This window comes from Poeciliopsis prolifica, unplaced genomic scaffold, assembly GCF_027474105.1.
Source record: "Poeciliopsis prolifica strain line A6 unplaced genomic scaffold, Auburn_PproV2 SCAFFOLD197, whole genome shotgun sequence".
Lineage (NCBI taxonomy): Eukaryota > Metazoa > Chordata > Actinopteri > Cyprinodontiformes > Poeciliidae > Poeciliopsis > Poeciliopsis prolifica.
In genome coordinates, this window is record NW_026562572.1 from 119,323 (window position 1) to 139,507 (window position 20,185).

A 20,185-nucleotide genomic window follows, 5' to 3' on the forward strand; every position below is an offset into this window, starting at 1 on the left:
AGTCGAACAGGATCAGATAAAATTGGACAGTCATGAATGATCAGAGATGAAGGCGTCCCATTTGTTTTTCCACATGGCGAAAGCTCTGTCTTTAAAATGAGCTGGCAGCGAGCTGTACCTGCAAGCAGAGATGACTTTAAAACTAAGGACAGATGTAAAAAAATTATGTTCATATGCTGCTGTATGTCTAGAGTCTTTAGGTTGGAAACGACACGATTAGAAGTCGTAATCAGGAGAATCAGTCACTACGTGCCAGCGTGTTAGAAAGATGAAACCGCCCGTTTTGTTTGGTGGTGGTTAGCTAACTTCAGTCTTCTCTTGTCACTAACGTGAAGGAATAGATGATTTTACGTGTTTGATGATCCCAGCAGCGACATAAACACAGAAAACCTTCTGTTCCTTCACATTAATGAAGAGACGACTGAATGAATACCAAACAAAGCAGATGAGTGCATCTTTCTAACACCTAGTTGATTTGTAACTCAATGAGCTGAACATAATGACAGCTTTGTCTCTATGTCCATTATTCTTTATGAACCCAAATATGTATTTGCATTTATTAATGTGCATTCTTTGTAAATTTATCTTCAAATTCAAAAAATATGTATTAAATGTGACTTTATTCAAATTAAATCTGTTTTGAATGACTATAAAAAACTCCCTTTAGTTTCATGATGGGCATCATGGACTGACCTGATGGAGTTGGCGGCCAGCTCTTTCAGCGTGCCCAGATTGGCTTTCAGACCTCCGATTCCAAGAAACGCTTCGTAAAAGTCGTAGGAGAGTCCAGTTGAGCCGAAGAGAGCAGGATCGTCGGAGCTGATCACCAGAGGGTGACCCTCGGACATCAGAACGGCGGCAGGATGGTTCCTCAGATCCGACACCAGCTTCAGCACCTGCACAGGAGTCACAAACCCAGATGCTTTAACCATAAAGCTGCTGCCAGGTATACTGCCAGCTGCTCTGACAGTATACCTGGTTAGAGATTGGGCAAAGCTCCACAGCTACGTTCCCATTCCTGGAAAGCGTTTTGGCAAGAGGATGGTGTGCCAGCGCATAGCCGTGCCCGATACGAGAGGTATTGAAGAGAAGAGCATCTAGAATGTTCTGATCTACGTCTGTGCCTTCATCATCTGCAGACAGGGAAAGAATTTTTACATATGTTAGAGGTGTTAACTGCAAGAACAAGATTTTACAACATCTTGACCAAATCTTTTTGTGAAATTTGAAAAGGACAAAACTAATTTATAGGTAAATTTTCAGCAAGATATTTTTTAAGAAAGAAAAATTCTAGTTCCACCGGCAGATTATTTCACTCACAAGACATTCCAGCAGGATGTCAAAAAATTAGGCCAAATGACATACATGTCAAAAATCACAAATGTGGAAGAAGTCCCAAAAATTATATAGTCTGGTATGGCGTCAAAAATGTCCAGAACATCGTTAAAAAAGGACTTATTTGAAATTTTTGGACAAAAAATAAAAAGAAATGACATGCAAAACAATGTCGAACAATTCCGAAAAATTACATATATACTGGAACATTGAAAATATCCAAAAAATGGCACACTTAACTCCTATAAAAAAAAATCACGTATGACATGGAAAATATCGAAAAAATTATATTTTTGGACACAAAAATATATAGTATATAGCATGTCATTTTTTTTTCTAATTTTTGACGACACTATTCTATGTTGTTTTTTTCAATTTTCAAAAACAATTGAAAAAAAAAGTGTAAAAATTTTTTGATGACATACTATATAGTATGTCGTATTTTCAATTTTTTGACGTCAAAAAATTGAAATTTTTGGCGACATTTTTTTATAACATACTTTAGTGTCATTTTCAAGTTTTTCATGACATACAATATAGTATGTAGTTTTTAAAAATTTTTTGACAACATAATATTGTGTGGGGGTTTTTTAAAAAAATTTTCACGACATACTATAATATGGTTTTTTTTTCATTTTGTTCACGACATACTATATAGTATGTGGGTTTCTTTATTTTTTCAAGACACACTATAGTATGTGGTTTTTCTCAATTTTTTCACGACATACTATAGTGTGGTCTTCAAATTCAAAAACAAATTTTCTCAAATTTTTCACGACACTATATTATGTCGTTTTTTTTGTTTTCACGACACTATAGCATGGTTTTTTACAATTTTTTCACGACATACTAGATATAGTATGTCGGTTTTTTTTATTTTTTTGACGCCATTTTTTCACGATTTTTGTTATTTTCCAAGACATACTATAGTATGTCGTGAAAAAATAAAAAAACAACACTATAGTATGTCGTGAATTTTTTTTTAAAACCACACTACAGTATGTCGTGAAAAAATAAAAAAACAACACTATAGTATGTCGTCAAAAAATTGAAAAAACCCCATACTATATAGTATGTCGTGAAAAAAAACAATATTGTATGTCTTGAAAAAAATGAGAAAAAAAACAACATATTATAGTATATCGTGAAAAAAACAAACATAATATGGTATGTCGTGAAAAATTGAAAAAAAAACCATACTATAGTATGTCGTGAAAAAATAAAAAAACATACTATAGTATGTTGTGAAAAAAATTGAAAAAAAAAACATATATAGTATGTCGTGAAAAAATTGAAAAAAACGAGGCACTATGAAAAATTGAAAAAACCACATAATATAGTATGTCGTAAAAAATTTGAGAAAAAAAATACTATAGTATGTCGTGAAAAAATTTGAAAAAAAAACACACTATAGTATGTCGTCAAAAAAAAACATACAATAGTATGTCGTGAAAAAAGAAAAACCATGTCGTGAAAAAATTGAGAAAAAAAACAATACTATAGTATGTCGTGAAAAAAATAGAAAAAAAAATATAGTATGTCGTGAAAAAATTGAAAAAAACGAGGCACTATAAAAAAATGAAAAAAACCACATAATATAGTATGTCGTAAAAAAAATTGAAAAAAAACATACTATAGTATGTCTTGAAAAAAAAAACATACAATAGTATGTCGTGAAATAAAAGAAAAAACCATGTCGTGAAAAAATTGGAAAAAAAAACATACTATAGTATGTCGTGAAAAAAAAAACAGTATGTCGTGAAAAAATTGAAAAAAACCACATAATATTGTGTCGTAAAAAAATTGAAAAAAAAAACATACTATAGTATGTCGTGAAAAAAAAACATACAATAGTAATGTCGTGAAATAAAAGAAAAAACCATGTCGTGAAAAAATTGGAAAAAAAAACATACTATAGTATGTCGTGAAAAAAAAAAAAAGTATGTCGTGAAAAAATTGAAAAAAACGAGGCACTATAAAAAATTGAAAAAAAAAACATACTATAGTATGTCGTGAAAAAATGGAAAAAAACCCACATACTCTAGTATGTCGTGAAAAAAATTGAAAAAAAAACACTATAGTATGTCGTCAAAAAAAAAAAACATACAATATTATGTCGTGAAATTAAAAAAAAACCATGCTATAGCATGTCTTGAAAAAATGTGAAAAACCATACTTTCGTATGTCGTGAAATTATTTTAAAAACGACACTATAGTATGTCGTGAAAAAAAAACTATACTATAGTATGTCGTGAAAAAAAATACTATAGTATGTCGTGAAAAAATTGAAAAAAACACATAACTATGTTGTGAAAAAATTGAAAAAAAACGACACTATAGTATGTTGTGAAAAAATTGAAAAAAACACATATTGTATATTGTGAAAAAAGAGAAAACATAACTATGTCGTGAAAAAATTGGAAGAAACGACATACTATATATAGTATATTGTGAAAAAATAAAAAAAACCATAACTGTCGTGAAAAAATTGAAAAAAAAAATCACATACTATAGTGAAAAAATTTAAAAAACACCACACTATAGTATGTCGTGAAAAACCCCCGACAGTACAGTATGGCGTCAAAAAAATTAAAAAAACCCGACATACTATATCTAGTATGTCGTGAAAAAATTGTAAAAAACCATGCTATAGTATGTCGTGAAAAAAAACAGACATAATATAGTATGTCGTAAAAAAATAAAATTAAAAACATACTATAGTATGTCGTGAAAAAATAAAAAAAACATACTATAGTATGTCGTGAAAAAAATTGAAAAAAAAACATACAATAGTATGTCGTGAAATAAAAAAAAAAACATAGTATGTCGTGAAAAATTGAAAAAAAAAACAATACAATAGTATGTCGTAAAAAAATTGAAAAAAAAACATACTATAGTATGTCGTGAAAAAATTGAAAAAAACCCACATAATATAGTATGTCGTGAAAAAATTGAGAAAAAAAAATACTATAGTATGTCGTAAAAAAAATTGAAAAAAAAACATACTATAGTATGTCTTGAAAAATATTTAAAAAAAACACACTATAGTATGTCGTCAAAAAAATTGAAAAAAAAAACATACAATAGTATGTCGTGAAATAAAAAAAAAACCATGCTATAGCATGTCTTGAAAAAATGTGAAAAACCATACTTTTGTATGTCGTGAATTTTTTTTAAAAACGACACTATAGTATGTCGTGAAAAAAAAAACTATACTATAGTATGTCGTGAAAAAAAAATACTATAGTATGTCGTGAAAAAATTGAAACAAAAAACGACACTATAGTATGTTGTGAAAAAATTTAGTAAAACCACATAATATTGTATATTGTGAAAAAATAAAAAAACCATAACTGTCGTGAAAAAATTGAAAAAAAATCACATACTATAGTGAAAAAATTGGAAAAAAACCACACTATAGTATGTCGTGAAAAACCCCCGACATAGTACAGTATGGCGTCAAAAAAATAAAAAAACCCAAAAAAATTGTAAAAGACCAACGACATAATATAGTATGTCTTTAAAAAATAAAAAAACATACTATAGTATGTCGTGAAAAAATTGGAAAAAAAACCATACTACAGTATGTCTTTAAAAATAAAAAAAAAACATACTATAGTATGTCTTTAAAAATAAAAAAAAACATACTATAGTATGTCTTTAAAAATAAAAAAAAACATACTATAGTATGTCTTTAAAAAAAAAACATATGTCGTGAAAAAATTGAAAAAAAAACATCAAACATACAAAAAAAACGACATATTATATATAGTATGTCGTGAAAGAATTGAGAAAAACCACATACTATTAGTGTCGTCAAAAAATTTGAAAAAAACGACATACTGTGTAGTATGTCGTCAAAAACTGAAAAAAATGTTTTCTCAATTTTTTTTCAAAATTGAACAAAACGACATATGTTGTATGGCGTCAAAAATGTAAAAAAACCCGACATATTATAGAAAAATAAAAAAAACAATAGTATGTCGTCGAAAAATAAAAAAAAACGATAGTATGTCGTTGAAAAATAAAAAAACGATAGTATGTCGTTGAAAAATAAAAAAAGATAGTATGTCGTCGAAAAATTGAAAAAAACGACATACTGTAGAATGTCGTGAAAAAATTAAATAAATTGGACGTAAATGTCCACAAAATGACATACAATACCATGACATTGAACAATTCCAAGAAATGACATTCTATGTCGAAAAATGTCGTAAACCTGACATAGTTCATTATGTTGAATATGTCTAAAAAGATGACATACTATGCTCGGACATCGAAAATGTCCCCAAAAAAAAAAATCACATGAAGTAGAAAATGTAGAAAAAAGACAAACTATGCTATGACATCAAAAACAACTTCAAAATGACAGTATACTATTACATACTATGTAGTATATTAAAAATGACATATTTTTGACATAGTATAATGTCAAAAACGACGTAAAAATGACATCATTCGCAATGATAATTTAGATATTTTAAGCATCAATAGTATCAATGTAAGACTTTTTAAGGATTCACGCACACAGTGTTAAGATCTACTGACCCGTCTCTCCTGCATGGAAGAAATACGGCAGCGATGCTCCCAGTTCAGCTGGCAGGGAAAGAGCTTCTCTGAAGTACCAAAGAGTCCGCCCCCTGTTCTCCCTACCGACCTACAAACCAAAACAGATCACATTATGACAGGAAGTTGCTAATTGATACAGGATGGTCAAACAATTTACAACTGGATAAAGTCTTGCCATGTCAAATCCTGCAACAACATCTGGGAAATCTTTCTTTAGCTGGATGGCTTCTGTCACAGCAGCTTTGACTTCTGATACGCTCAGAGCCCTGAAGAAAGCAACCGTGAAACGCAGTCAAAAACGAATACTGTTCAGTTTTAGCACAAAACGTCTTTGACATACATACAGTAGACCCCAATGTGAATTTATAACAACATTCAAAAGATCAACACTTTGTAAGGATATCCTAACAGTTTCATCTTAATTTAGGTAACTGTTAAGAGTTGACTCATATGTTTGGTCATTTTTAATCTTTCCATACATGTTAGAAAAAAGATAAAAGAAACAATGATGAGAAAAACAAGACAAAAATAGTACATAAATAAATACAAATATTTAAATATACACAAATCAGGCAGAAAAAAACTCATCATTGTGAATTATAACATTAAACTTATCGTGCCGTTAGCAGTAAATTGGCTAACTTCAAATAAACAGACATTAGAACAAAAGAAAACTAGAGGAAAGAGTTGGCTTTCTTAAAAGGAGAAAATTAAGTCCATATGCTTCATATTTGTGTAAAATGTGTCTTTATAGCATCTCATTAAATGTCTGAGCGTTGCTGAAGCCAGAACGTCTCCAACAGCCAGACACTGACATCTTTCTCTTTGCTGCTATTTCTGCTTCCATCATGAGATAAATAAATTAAATTTCAGTTAAATAAAATGATTTTCTTACAATAAAGTGTGGAAATTGAGACACATGGTTTCCACTTTATTGAACCGGCATGATTTATTTAGGTTTATCTATAAATCTATTCGATCTAGCCATATTATACCTGTGGACTGAAATTATAATCCTGGCTCCAAAAAAATCTGGATAATTTTGTTTGAACTTCGACGTCACTTCCTGGAACATATTCAGAGTCCAGATCTTGTCGTGAATCGTTCCATCAAGTTCATACGTCTGAAACGAAGAGAAGAAAAATGTATCTACTGGAAGTGGTTTTTATTAGAAGCTCAAACTGGTCGTGTAGGAAGAAAACAAACCCTGGACAGACCGCTCCTCAGCTCCAGATACATGATGTTGTCCCTGTGCAGCTCCTCTAATCCCTGGTAGATGTAATCCCTCAGAACAGGAGCGTGGGTGATCAACCCCGCAGCGGCGATGAAAGCCTTCTCAAACTTCTCCCACACAACATCCTGGTTTGGATATTCACCATCTGGATTCTCAGTAAACAGGGTGAGGTGCTGGATTAAACTGGAAAACACCCAGACGGGAATATTTCAGATTATTTTCCACCATTAAGCATGAAAACAGAGAGACATCGTAGTCCAGTAGATTTGGTTTGATTGGGAATGAAAACTGCAACATTAGTTACATTTACGGTTTGCTTTTACGCTGAATTGTAAACTAAACGAGTTGAAAAACCTGCTCCCCTCCTCGCCTGTGGCGGCGCTGCACCTAAAACCTCTGCAGAAAAGACTGAGTGCCACTTCCTTTAAAAATTGCAAACAAAAACTGATTGACATCAGATTTTGCGTTGTAGGATTTTTCTTTTGTCTTTTTGTGTTGTAGAATTTTTCTTTTGTCTTTTCTGACACATTTCTACCGCTAGCGCTACACTAACAAATTTGTTTTGGTTGTATTTACCCAGAATGCTCTGCGCTTCAGTCCATTTTGTAGCGGTGTCTGGTCCGGTTGGAATTTATGCATTTGAAGCAGACCAGAGTTAGTTTTTTGTTCTGCACATTAAAGGTGCATTCTCATAATCTTTTTTTAACCCTAGTTTGCTTGTCCATTGATGTGGCCCTCTAAACTTTAGAGGGACACAAAATTTTAATTTATCAGTCAAATCCAATCAGCTTTTGTTTGTATAAGATCAAATTACATCATTGTCAAAATATGTCTAAATCTGCAACAGTTTAAGTTGTACTCAATTGCAGAGAAAACTATATTAGAACAGTTTGTTAATGGGTTAACGCAGCCAAAACCGGCCCTTTGAGGATATTTATGGTCTTGATGAATGTCCTCAAAACATTGAGTCTTGGAGAGGTCCAAAAAAAAAAAGAGTCAAAAAAAGTGAACTGTGGTCCACCTAAAAACCTCGGCCTCAGTTCGACTGAAGTGAACTCTGGCAAGGTTTGACTGTGCATGTGAACGCTAAACAGAAACCAATCCAAAAGCAGAAAGTGGACTACAGTGCACAGCATTCTGGGTAAATGCAAACAAAACCAACGTGAGAGTCTAGCGGTAGAAATGGCTTGTGGTCTTTTACAAATGCCAAAAGAGAAATCCTACAACCAGTAAATCTGACACCACTCAATTTTGTGAAGAAGGAAGTTGTGCGCAGTGTTTTCTTCAGAGGTTTTTGGTGCAGTGCCACCACAGGTGAGGAGGCAAACAGGCTTTTCAAAGAGTTTGAACTGACAATGTAGTATGAAAGTAAACCGCACCAGGCGAAAACACCTTTAATCTCTGCTGACCTGCTGTCAAATTCTGCATTGTCCTCTATCCTGGCTCTGAGCGACTCCAGCAGCTGCCAGTAGAAGCAGTCCCATCGCGGGAAGGGCTGCTGATTGGAGAACAGGAAGCGGACCGAGTTGTCCCATGTGAAGCAGATGTAGCAGTGAGGTCTGTAGGTGACGTTTTTCACCAGCCATTCAGCGCTGACCAGTGATGAACTGTGGATGTGGAGAGCGCCACCTGTGGGCAGAACAGTTGAAAATGGTTTCAAAAACAATATTATTGTTGATCACAATAATTACTGGGGTCATTTATCACAGAGTGAAATTTGTTTTTGGCAGAACCGTTCTCATCCACAAAAGCAAAGATAAATTAATCATCCAAAGAGAAAGTTCTGCACACATTGAGGAATGGTGCCAAGCTGCTGACTTGATGAGGATAATCTGCCTCATAGAAAGAGCATTTAGGCCGTCGCCAATATAGAGGAACAACCCAGCATCTGCAAACAGTCTGTGTACACTGAGACCTTAAAAAGATGTTTGCTGCCATTAATGTGCAGGATGTGCCACATTTTATATCCGTGTGACATTTGGTTCTGTGTCCTGTTTAAGAACAACAACTACTTCAGATGTTAAACAGCTTAAATCTAATTTTATTTGTATTTTTTTTTTCTATAAAATCTTGGTTTTTGTCTTTGTTTATATTCACTTTGTGAGAAGCTTTTCTTGCTACCATAGAAAATGTGATAAATTCATACTCATATCTTATTTGTAGTTTTCTTCCATCCTTTTGCAGTGAGTTTAAGTAAAAAGAAAGAAAAACAACTCACACATGTGATTGGCTTGGTGTAAAATAATAAATATTTCTCTTCTAAAGGCCCAAGCATTTGTGCTAAAGATTAAAAACCGTAAATTTAAAAAAAATACCAGTTTTCACCATTAAATAAAACTAAAAATGGGTCCTTTGGTAGGACAAAACAAATCAGGACTAACTCCCCACCTGTTTAGAGTTCCCTTTGATAATTAATAACTGGAACATTTATCAACACACCGGTATTTTCTTGATAATGATTTCATAATTGATGACTATATGATGTTTCTCTGGTCTAAAGCACTTTGTAGTTGCTAAACTTAAAGGGTTTATGTTTTTGTACTTCTTTTTGGGTTTCTACTGCTTCTGAAAACACCTCAAATGTTTTAAAAAACAAGTAATTTTTTTTTCTTTCAAAAATCTTCAGAATGTCTCAAATCAGGAAAGACTGCCTGTCACCTAACAACCCCAGAGGCCCAGGCTTGTTACCCAACAACACCAGCAGAAAAGTGTTTGCTACACTCTTGTTGGCTGTGCAGGAGGCTCTACTTCTGCTTTTCAAAGAAGTATGGATGTATAATTGTGTATATGTTTGCGGCTTGGCGCACAGTGGCGCACTTGTTGCCTTGCAGCAAGAAGGTCCTGGGTTCGATTCCCGGCCCGGGGTCTTTCTGCATGGAGTCTGCATGTTCTCCCTGTGCGTGTGTGGGTTCTCTCCGGCTTCCTCCCACAGTCCAAAAACATGACTGTCAGGTTAATTGGTCTTTCCAAATTCTCCTTAGGTGTGAGTGTGTGTGCATGGTTGTCCTAATGGTAGTCCTAATAAATTGAATTTGTATCAATCCATTGATATATCCACAAAGCTAAGTATTTAACACCACCTTTAGGCATCTTCTGCAACAGTCTGTAGATGCCACTCTTCTCGATGAGCGGCTTCGCCTTGAAGAAGTGTAAAGCAGGAAGGAAGAGCGTGGCCGCCATCTCCTGCTCCTTTAACCGATGCAGGTCAGCGTCCAGCTTCTGCTCGGCCGCTGTGAGCGCCAGCAGGCCTCCCGTCTGCCGGGACGCCTCCTCACGCATCAGCAGGTCCCTGCGAGCGGGGTCTGGCATTCCCGCAGATTCCCTCACAAACCACAGCAGGGGAACGGAGGTGAGCAGAGCCAGGCAGAGTGAGTTCACCATGTCCTCCTGAGCCCACTGGGAACACTGGGAGGCCTACTGGAACATGCTGCCGCTGCTCACAGATGAGCTGAAGTTTTCTACTTTAGAGCTGAAAACAAAAAAGAAAACACAAGTTTAACAGATCAACCTATCAGTACTGGGGAAAGTAGCACCTTTCAGACAATGTGCACCAAGACCTGCAGCAAACGGTCATTTTAGTAATCGATTATTCTGACAATTAATTGACTAAAATAATATCATGTTCTGTATATTTTCATTTAACCATTGAAGCTTTTTTTTAATGCAATATTAACAATATGTAAAAAGTGCTAAAAATACAATATTTTTTTCTAAATACAAAAATAAACATGCATTGCCTAAAATCCATAGATACTCTTGATTTAATTCTAATTGTTTTATTGCGGTCTTTTTTTTAAATATTTGTACCATTGTTTATTCTTGTTTTCATTTACCTCTTTAAGCACCAATAGAAATGTGCTAAATAAATTTTACATTTGGCAAATAAAAATATGTCAAATATATAAAATAAAAATATTCTGAAGTTTAGCGTGGTATTTAAAATCTCAAGAACAGAAAAGTAAAATTACAAATAATTAAAGATATTTAAAATTAAAAGATTTCAGAAAAATAAATAAAACCTGATTGGGTATGGAGAGATCTAGAAATGATCATTTAAAATTAGTAACAGAACGCAGATTGGATCCCAGGAAGATTAGTAACCAGTTTGGTTACTAATAAATAACCAGACCACATAAAAAGACTAATAAAATCAAGATCTGAAAACATAAATTTAACATTTACTAAGAATAAAACATGTCTAAAATCTTAGATTGCATATTAGAAACATTCGTAGTCGTTTTATTTTAAAGCTGTTGAAGGAAAGAAGCAGAAACTTACAGCTTGGATCTGCCTGTCCAAAACGCTCGGCTTGTTTTTGCGGAGACGAACTGCAGCGGCCGAGCATGTCAGCGAAACACTCGGAGCGGGAGGATAATTGGAGCATTTTTGTCTGACTAATACCATGTGATAAACTAATGAAGGAGGCATGAATGGGCAGGATGAGTCAAGAAGAGGAGCACACAGGAAGCACCAATCATTTAGATATCTTTATGTTGTTTTTACATTTACTCAGTTCAACATTTTCAGTTGGACACGATCACAAACAAAAAAACACAAACATAATTTAATCTGGAAACCTCATATACAAACAGTGCAGCTGCTGGAATGATATCTGTCACTTCTCAGACAGAGAAGAACGTACACTTGGTGTAACATCAATAAATTAACTCAGTAAGGTCATGGATGGTGCTTTTGTTCCTAGGTTACCATTTATTTGTCTGTGATTGGTTGGAGCAGACACCCATTAGCCACACAAAGCCACATGCAGCTTCGTAATGTGCTGAGAGGTCTAGAAAACGAGCAGAAACTGCGACACAGAAGCTGTTTTTGTCATGAAGTCTGATCCAATTAGAGGACAACCTGTTAAACATTCAATCTGCAAACTCAGACCACCGAGAGTTGGGGGTCCCTGCAGTTAGCAGAGCGCCCCCGTCAGGAGATAAACAGCAATACACCACATAAACAACAACACGCCTTTTGTGCATCAGCAATTTGGTTTCACAGACAAAGGAATGATGTCTCCTGTATGACATGTAGAAAATAAAAAGGAGCTTTTTGCACACCGAAGGATCTCAGTCCAAAAACTTGCGGTTCGGGTTGGCGCCGAAGAGAGCCACTCGGATCTCAGGCATCATCTGCAAAGTTTTAGAAAATATAAAATCATCAGGAAAACACCAAGACGGCTGAATATCAGTCTACTGGAGCTACTTGAGCATTCACATTTTTTCAAACCAGAACCAATTTTCATCAATTTTGATCTCAATTTTTTTTCTAAAACATTTATAGAAATTAAATATTTTTTAAAGTGGATTTTATCTCTACCATCCCATGTGTATGATGAGAATATTGTAAAAATATCATAGAGTAAAATTGTGCTTGTACCATGATAGACAATTGTATCAGAAAAAAATATTTTAAAATTATGAGAAACGTATTTGTAAAAAAAGAAAAAAAGGAAAAACTTATATTTTTTTATGAGTATTATCCATAAAACTTACAACAAAGTCTAACTTCACAAATGCTTAACATTCCTCATCTTTATTTTTTTTTTATAATTTTTCTCCTTTATTAATATTACAACATTATTCCAGTAATACTATGTGTTCATTCTCATAATTAAGCTGCCATCTCAAACAACCTTTAACTATGGAAACCCAAGGAGTGCATTGGTGAAAGACAAACAACAACAAAAATCACCAAGATTTTTCAAAAATTAAACCTTCAAAAACCAAACATTTAATTTTTCTCCTTAAATTCCACTACCAAAATTCAACAACTGTATGAAAATTATTGGTATTATTATCACCAAAACAAAACAATAAAAACTTCCCTACCACACAAGAAAAAGACATTTAATAAAATAAATATCTAAATAGTTTTTAGGAACTAAAATTAGATATAACTACAATAAAAATATAGAGGGAAAAAAGATGCAAATATACAAGTCGTGTGTATTTTTTACCTGTTGAGCCATTAGGTCCAGTCTGCTCTCCAGGGTGTTGGAAACTTTGATTTTCCCGTTGCCGTTATAGATCTCAATTCCTCCAGACCTGCAGAAAGCAGGACAGATTAAAACCCAAAGACACACAATCTGCAGGAGAATAATCTGATCCATGTTTCAGCTTACACATCTGGAGAGAGGAAGTTGTCCTGGTCAATCCGGACCTCCAGGTTGTTCTTCACAGCTGCTTTATAAATGGAGATGTTCTTCTGGATGGACGCCTTAAAAACACACAAGTTCTTCATTTAGAGGTTCACATATTTTAGAAAAAACACAAAATCTTGTAAAGTATTTTTCTTATAGTGTCCAGTGTAAATATCTCACTTGAAATTTAAAAAAATATATAGCAACTTTTCAGAAAAATACAGGAGTAAATCGTTAATACTGATGAAAAAGTGCTGCTTCCATTAGCATATTTTTACCATGTTATAAATGAAATAATCTGCCAGCGGAACGTAAAAGATGCTCCTGTATCCTGCTGAAAAGTTGCTTGTAAGTACGTTTTGTCGTATTTCAAGATATTCGCATTAGAAATTAACACTAAAAATACTTGGAAAGATTTTGTTTTTGCAGTAAGATTTTTGCACCATTTTCTCACCTGTACCAACTGAACGTCCTGTTTACGACAGCGGATCGTCACTTTGGGCTCCAGCAGCTGATAGAAACCCTGATAGGAGAGATTATAAAAAGAAATGCACGCTTTAATGTCTTCATATTTTAGGCCATATTTGCTGAAGTCTAGATGCGAAGTCAGAGGAACGTCTAAAATCCTTTAAATTTATCGTTTATCGCAAAAAAATTCCTACCATGATAAGAATATTAATCTATTTTTGTCCCCATAAATTTCAATAAATAATGTTCTAATTGAGACTGACTAATTTAATTGAGTTAAATAAGTTTTATGTAACAGTTAGGAGCCTCACTGACACATCAATCTAAAACTGATCTTGCTGAGTGAAGTGATTTCTATAGAGAAACCTACAGGTTGTTCACTGAAACAATAGGCCTTTTTTAGAAAGAGATAATTGTTTCTAACCTAGAACACTACAAGCTAATTAGACTCACATGATCTTAATGGGAAAACTTTAAACACAATAACTGCAGAGCCAATCTGAGAAAAACTGAACACCACAGAAGAAAATGATCACTGTACAAAATAATACAATGAAGTTGTTGGCAATTTCAAGGAAGCTCCCAGTTAATCTAATATATAGAATAATACCCAGCAGATTACTGTCTCTTACTTTATGAAACAGGTAGAATCTATTAGATTATTATAACATATTAGATTAAATGTGATGTACTTAATATGGCAAATATTAAAAATCAGGTATAAAATGTAAACAAACCTGCAGGATCAAACCATCCAATAGAGCTGGGTACCTAGCTGGATCTTTAGCGATGTTAGCAAGCCTCTGGCGAGCTTCGTTCAGCATATCCTGACAGGACAACCATGGATCAGATTAGATGTTATTTCTACTCAACCTGTGTATCTCACCTGACTGCTGTGTGTGTGACAACAAGGCTTACTGAGATCATATCGTCGCGGGCCTTCAGCACCTTCAGTCGAGCCTGGTTCATCAGGTTTGACATTTGACTGTTGGACAAATAACAGACACATTGGAGCTGCTTAGATTGCTAAATGGATCTATATTTATCCATGCAGACGGAAAGGAGGCGGGCTAGAGGGAGCAGCAAGGTGAAGAGCTGGGATACAATTATAGAAACAGCTGCTTCTTTGTTCCTGAAGTGAGAAATAAAAGGACTTGATGTGTCCTGTGATGTCCCGCCACGACTTACATCTTCTTCTGCTGCTCAATCTGCTTCTCTTTCTTCTCGTAGTACTCCATGATCTTCAGCCGCTGGGTTTGGACCAGACGGCCCTTCTCGATGTTGAACTCTTCCTCTGCCTGCAGGGATACACTGGGTTAGTCTGGCTGGATTTAAAACACTTCAGTTTATCAGATCGGTTTGTGATGTAGAGATAACAGATGGGTTTATTTTGTCAACACTTTTCCAGAGTCAAATTCTCAGATTTCTTTCCTTTTTTCATATTTGTTGTCCAAATAGCAGCAAATATGTGGATTTATCTCACATATTCATCAAGACTAGAAACATTTAATTAAAAGAAATGCATAAAGTCTGGAAAAAATTTTTTTTTTCTATTTTCTATTCTAGAAAATGTTTTTCAGACCTGGAAAAACATTTCCAGACTACACAGAAAACAGAGGAATGTTATGAGTCATTTTGTAACCTTGTTTTTAATTTTTTATATTTGGTGAATAATAACCCTATAAACCAGTCTTGGTTCTACTGACAAAATTGTTATGAGGGCAATTTTTAAATGAGTTAAAATCTGAATATTTTAAATTGAAAAACAATAAGAAATGATTACCCAACCAGCAGCAGTAATAAAAACAATAATGATTAATAAAAATAGTATATAGTCATACTAAGAGAAAGATTAAAAAAACTTACACAAATATTTTAGTTATAAAGAGGAAAAAGTTAAAACTAAAAAATTTCTTAACACTTAAAATTATCTGGATTCACTTTACCTCACAGCTATTTAAGTTATTCAAATATAATTTAAACCAAAAATTATATGCAAAGAATAGAAAAATCAATTTAAAACCTGAAAAAATTCAACATTTATGGCTAAAGTTTTACCACCACCTAGTGGTCAGTTTCTCCCATTGAAAGACAAAATGGATTGAAGTGTGTCAATGAACATATTTTCTCTCTCTTGTTTTTATACAATTAGTATCAGCTTTAGTAAATAACCAGATTTGCTTAATAAATATTAGTTCAAAGAATTTTTTACTTAAAATGGGATAATAATAATAATAAAAGGTCATGAAAAAAAGCCTTAATGAAACTGGTTTTAAATCATTTCCTGTCTGAATTACAGACCATTAGAAACAAAGCAGATGGATTTCCTGATTTCACAATAATAAAAAGAACCCCTGAAGATATTAGGACATCTCAGACCTAATAACTCTGATTCAGAATATTATCCGAGCACAGAATGAGAAATATTTCTTCAAAGCAACAATGACATTCATGAAATTATCGGTGTGTGATAATGACTGTGTTTATACCTTTGCATCAATTTCCTCTGCCTTCTCATTGGCCTCCTGCTCTATGAAGGCCATCATATGTTTAATCTGTGGAAAAAAAAAACACAGAGAAGTGAAAAAGAAATTACTTTCCACAACAGAATGTATATTACCATTTATTTGGCCAAAAACAGAACACAGGACATAATTTATTTACAAAAATATTCCTGTTAATCTGAAGCATATACACAAGATATCTGGAATATTCAAAAAACATATAATTTGTAATTATATCCAAATGCAACAATCCTTGAACAAATCCATCATTCTGTGCAGAACAGAAATATTTTTCTTAATTTTTTATGTCTTATTAATGTGTAATGTGAATAATTGAAATAAAACAATAAAACATGCATCAGTTCTGTTGGTAGATATATTTTCTCTAACCTTTAACATTTTTTCGCAATTTATTTGTAAAGTAACATTTCTGATTCACAGAGCATTCACATTCACATCAGTGAGAAATGTTTTAGATCATTTAGTTGCAGGTCAAAGCAGAAAAGTCTGTTTGAGTCTATTTTTTAAAGACTTTTTAAGTTACTATTACTTTCAAATATAACTCAGCAAATTGTTTGAGGATGTATAATCTTCTGAAATAATTTTAGCTTTGTCAAGTATTCAAGAAACTGCAACTTCAGAACCCAGCATTAATTAAATCGAATTAATTTTAATGTAACATGTTAATTTTTCTAATTAACATTTTAAATTTGTAAAGTGTAGGAATAATTTTGCAAAGCACTATCTTGGCTTTGATATAAACCAACTTACAGTTGGTTTAAGAGTAAATTTATGCACTGAAATTTGCTTCTGATATTAATAAAACTGATTGAATCTGAATAAAATGTCATCATGGTAAAGAATTGGCAATAAAATGAATAAAATCAAAGATTAAGTCCAGAGAAAAGCCCTGACAGACATTCAGAATCCTACTAGTATTCAAGAACACGTCTCTATAAAATGTGGTTTCTTTAAAATAGATGAATGATTTAGATATTTACAGAGGAGGAATATTGCAGGCATATTTAATGCTCAGATCTCTTCTGTAGCTAATTATTGGAGCTTCTTCATATTATTTTCCACCTCAGTCACTCCAAGTTCCTCATCAGGCCTTGGCGTGTTGTTCATCATGTGATCGTTTGGAAATACGACCGCAATAACTTCTGCTTTAAATCCCAACACACATAAATAAAGTAAGACTCCAGTTAGAGCCCCAAAAACCCAGTAACAGAAGGCTTAACCTGTCAATGTCACCCTTCTTCCAGGCGGACAACAGATCATAAAAAAACACTTTTACCTACTGTAGCTTTTAAATTAGCAGCATAAAAGATAATCCTACAATATGGTGCTTTATGGGGTCAAGCTGCGTGTTTGAACAATTTGTTACCTGCTTCTGAACGTCGGCATCGCTGAGCGCCATGGTCACGGCTGTTTAAGGTACACCGAGGCCTTCAGGAGGGGAAAAACAAACACAAACACGGTTTTAAAACGACACAAACGACGACACGCAGCTGCTAGCAACAATAACAATATTTTAATCAAAATAAGAGGGGTTTAAAATGTGTAAATATACCCGAGAATGACGGAGGAGACGGTTTGAATTAATCTCCGCAGTCGTGACTCGTAAAGATGTCCACAGCAGATCAGCTGACTCGCAGGAATCACCTGACGGTTGGTTCTGATTCAGCAGCAGGAGCAACTGGCTCAGAGGCGCATTATCGCCCCCTGCCGGACCGGAGAGGAACTGACAGGCGGAAATAAAATAAAATAAAATAAAATAAAATTAAGATAATTTATTGTCAAAGTACTAATAATTCTGTTCCAAATTAATACATATGAGAGTAAAATACTGTCACTTCTCAAGTGATGTTGATGAGACTGAGATTTATAGATGACAATGACATAAATATTGGTCTCATAGGGATTTTGAAAGTTAAAAGTATAACTGAAAGGATGTAGCTCAAAGACAATTTAAATAGAAATAATCATTTTTGAACCAGATATTTAAAATGAATAAAATGCAGATGCTCCATGTAAATACATAATTACAGGGTTTAAAATTTTGTTTATAGCTTCAAATCACTCATATTTTGCTATTATAAAAATTATTGTAATTTTATCTTGATATCGGAAAAAATATTCAAATTAAGTTGCAATAATTATTTTACCTACACAATCTCAGGCTTTGTATTATTTAGTGCACAGTAACTTCATTGAGTTTAAACAGAGGAAGTTGCAAACAAAGAGGAAGTGCACAGCAGAGGATTATAAAATAAAGGACAGACATAAAAAAAACAGATATAAAAATCTGATTAAATGTGGTGAATCTGTCTGAAGACGGATTGTTTTACAGAAGAAGAGAAACAGAGAAGGTTGTCTTGGAAAATGATAAAACAAAAAATCTGCAAGACAAAATCTTCACGGCAAACCTGAGTTTTTCTCCCCGTGCTGCCAGCAGGGAGAGCTAGACGCTGGAAACTTCAGCTTTAGAAATAGCTCCTCTCCGTGTCTGACATGCATTTTCCGCTCATGTCACAGTGTCACCAGCACCTGCTGTGCTCTCTAATCTGCTTGGACAGCCAGCGTAAAACTCCAGGCACTGTGTACCGGGGTGAATCGCAGAGATCCGCTGACCTCTTTACAGGCCACAAACACAAAGGTTAAACTTTGATTAAACATTAAGTCTTTTTTTTATTACATTTTCATTGATTACCGTCCAAACTTTCTCAGTTGGGATGATCAGCAAAGTCACGATTGACTCCTCTGCTGCCAACTGTTATGTCATGGATTTGTGAGGTGGGTGGGTGAGAGAGAGGGAGAGATACTTGTGGACAGCTTGTCCACCTTGTTATTCCCTTACCAGCACCAGAATGCATTTCTGCCGATCTGCTGACCTGTGGCTTTGTCTCTGAATGCACATCACACTCTGACCTGCTCCTCATCTAGCAACTCTTCCACAGAGGACAGAGGTACTCCTGCTTTTCTTATAAATCCTGTTTGAGTTGCATTAAATATTGGTGACTCGTTCCGTCCAAAGTTAAACTGACGTTTGTTTGGGAGGATTATCATGTTTGCAGCCGCGGTTCAACAAAAACGTGAAGCAAAAAGGGAATTTTTTTTCTCTTGACATTGAAAGCTGACCTTCTCCAACCTGTGTGGGCTGCATGTTAGCATGGAAAGCTCAGCCTAAATCTCATTATTTAACCCCTTGTAATTTGATGTTGATGTAAAGGACCAGGTGGAAACCACATTCCCATGCTGGACAGTAAATAAAGATCTGTTTCTGAGCTGGTAGACCTGGATGAGGTTTGTTTTCTGACTAACTTTACTGTGTAGATCAGGGCAGTCACTGCTACAATCTGGACAGGCCTGCAGGACTAAGAACCCTTACAGTTAAATTTCCCAATAAACTTTCTTCAATTAATAAAACACATGATCTTTGATCTTCAAGGTCTCACTAATTAATCTCATAAAGTCTGAGAAAACTTTAGAAAAACAACAAAATGCTGTTGGAGGACAGAAAGTTTTTGCTTTTCCCTGAAAGACAATAAGAGTAAAATACTTTTGGACACATTTACTTCAAAAACATTCCTAATTTTAAATTTGAGACGTTGAATCATATTATTGTTGTTTAGAAAGAGCAACAAAACAACATCACTACTATGTATTAAATAAATATTTATGAAAAACAAAATATTGAGATAGTAAAACATTAAAAAAATGAGTGCACAGGTTTTATATATATTTTAAAGTTTGCACATTTTATGGAAATTTAAGTCTTAAAGGTTATTTCAGTATGAACTCAGTATGTCAGTCAGTATTTTGCATTTTTATATAAATACACGAAGTGGAAAACAGACCAGTTTTTCTTGTAGAAATTGGTAACTTAACAAACAAATTCTGTAAATTTAAGAAGAATCATAAATATTT

General features: G+C 33.9%; 2 protein-coding genes across 2 annotated transcripts; both read right to left on the bottom strand.

The window, feature by feature from the left end:
• Positions 1-13: 13 nt before the first annotated feature.
• Positions 14-11,488, bottom strand: ada2b (adenosine deaminase 2b). Its single transcript, XM_055026362.1, has 10 exons — positions 11,417-11,488; positions 10,219-10,607; positions 8,548-8,767; positions 7,111-7,321; positions 6,900-7,027; positions 6,080-6,170; positions 5,884-5,992; positions 976-1,133; positions 694-896; positions 14-118 (listed from the first exon to the last, which is right to left on the bottom strand). Exons 2-10 carry the CDS (start codon positions 10,517-10,519, stop codon positions 31-33), a joined length of 1,509 nt encoding a protein of 502 aa, XP_054882337.1. The 5' UTR covers positions 10,520-10,607; positions 11,417-11,488; the 3' UTR covers positions 14-30.
• A 124-nt stretch (positions 11,489-11,612) lies between these two features.
• On the bottom strand, positions 11,613-17,937 carry atp6v1e1b (ATPase H+ transporting V1 subunit E1b). The gene is made up of 10 exons (XM_055026369.1): positions 17,829-17,937; positions 17,643-17,704; positions 16,241-16,306; positions 14,940-15,049; positions 14,670-14,736; positions 14,489-14,578; positions 13,738-13,806; positions 13,266-13,360; positions 13,101-13,188; positions 11,613-12,273 (listed from the first exon to the last, which is right to left on the bottom strand). Exons 2-10 carry the CDS (start codon positions 17,673-17,675, stop codon positions 12,211-12,213), a joined length of 681 nt encoding a protein of 226 aa, XP_054882344.1. The 5' UTR covers positions 17,676-17,704; positions 17,829-17,937; the 3' UTR covers positions 11,613-12,210.
• Between the last annotated feature and the right edge of the window lie 2,248 nt (positions 17,938-20,185).

Coding starts and splice junctions, on each gene's coding strand:
- ada2b (XM_055026362.1), bottom strand. CDS start 10,519: ATGGTGAACTCACTCTGCCTGGCTCTGCTCACCTCCGTTCCCCTGCTG. Junction 7,322..8,547: donor AATGCAGAATTTGACAGCAG/GTCAGCAGAGAT, acceptor GGTGTTTTCCAG/TTTAATCCAGCACCTCACCC. Junction 119..693: donor CTGGCCGCCAACTCCATCAG/GTCAGTCCATGA, acceptor CTCTGCTTGCAG/GTACAGCTCGCTGCCAGCTC.
- atp6v1e1b (XM_055026369.1), bottom strand. CDS start 17,675: ATGGCGCTCAGCGATGCCGACGTTCAGAAGCAG. Junction 13,807..14,488: donor TGGATGGTTTGATCCTGCAG/GTTTGTTTACAT, acceptor CTCTCCTATCAG/GGTTTCTATCAGCTGCTGGA. Junction 13,189..13,265: donor AACTTCCTCTCTCCAGATGT/GTAAGCTGAAAC, acceptor TGCTTTCTGCAG/GTCTGGAGGAATTGAGATCT.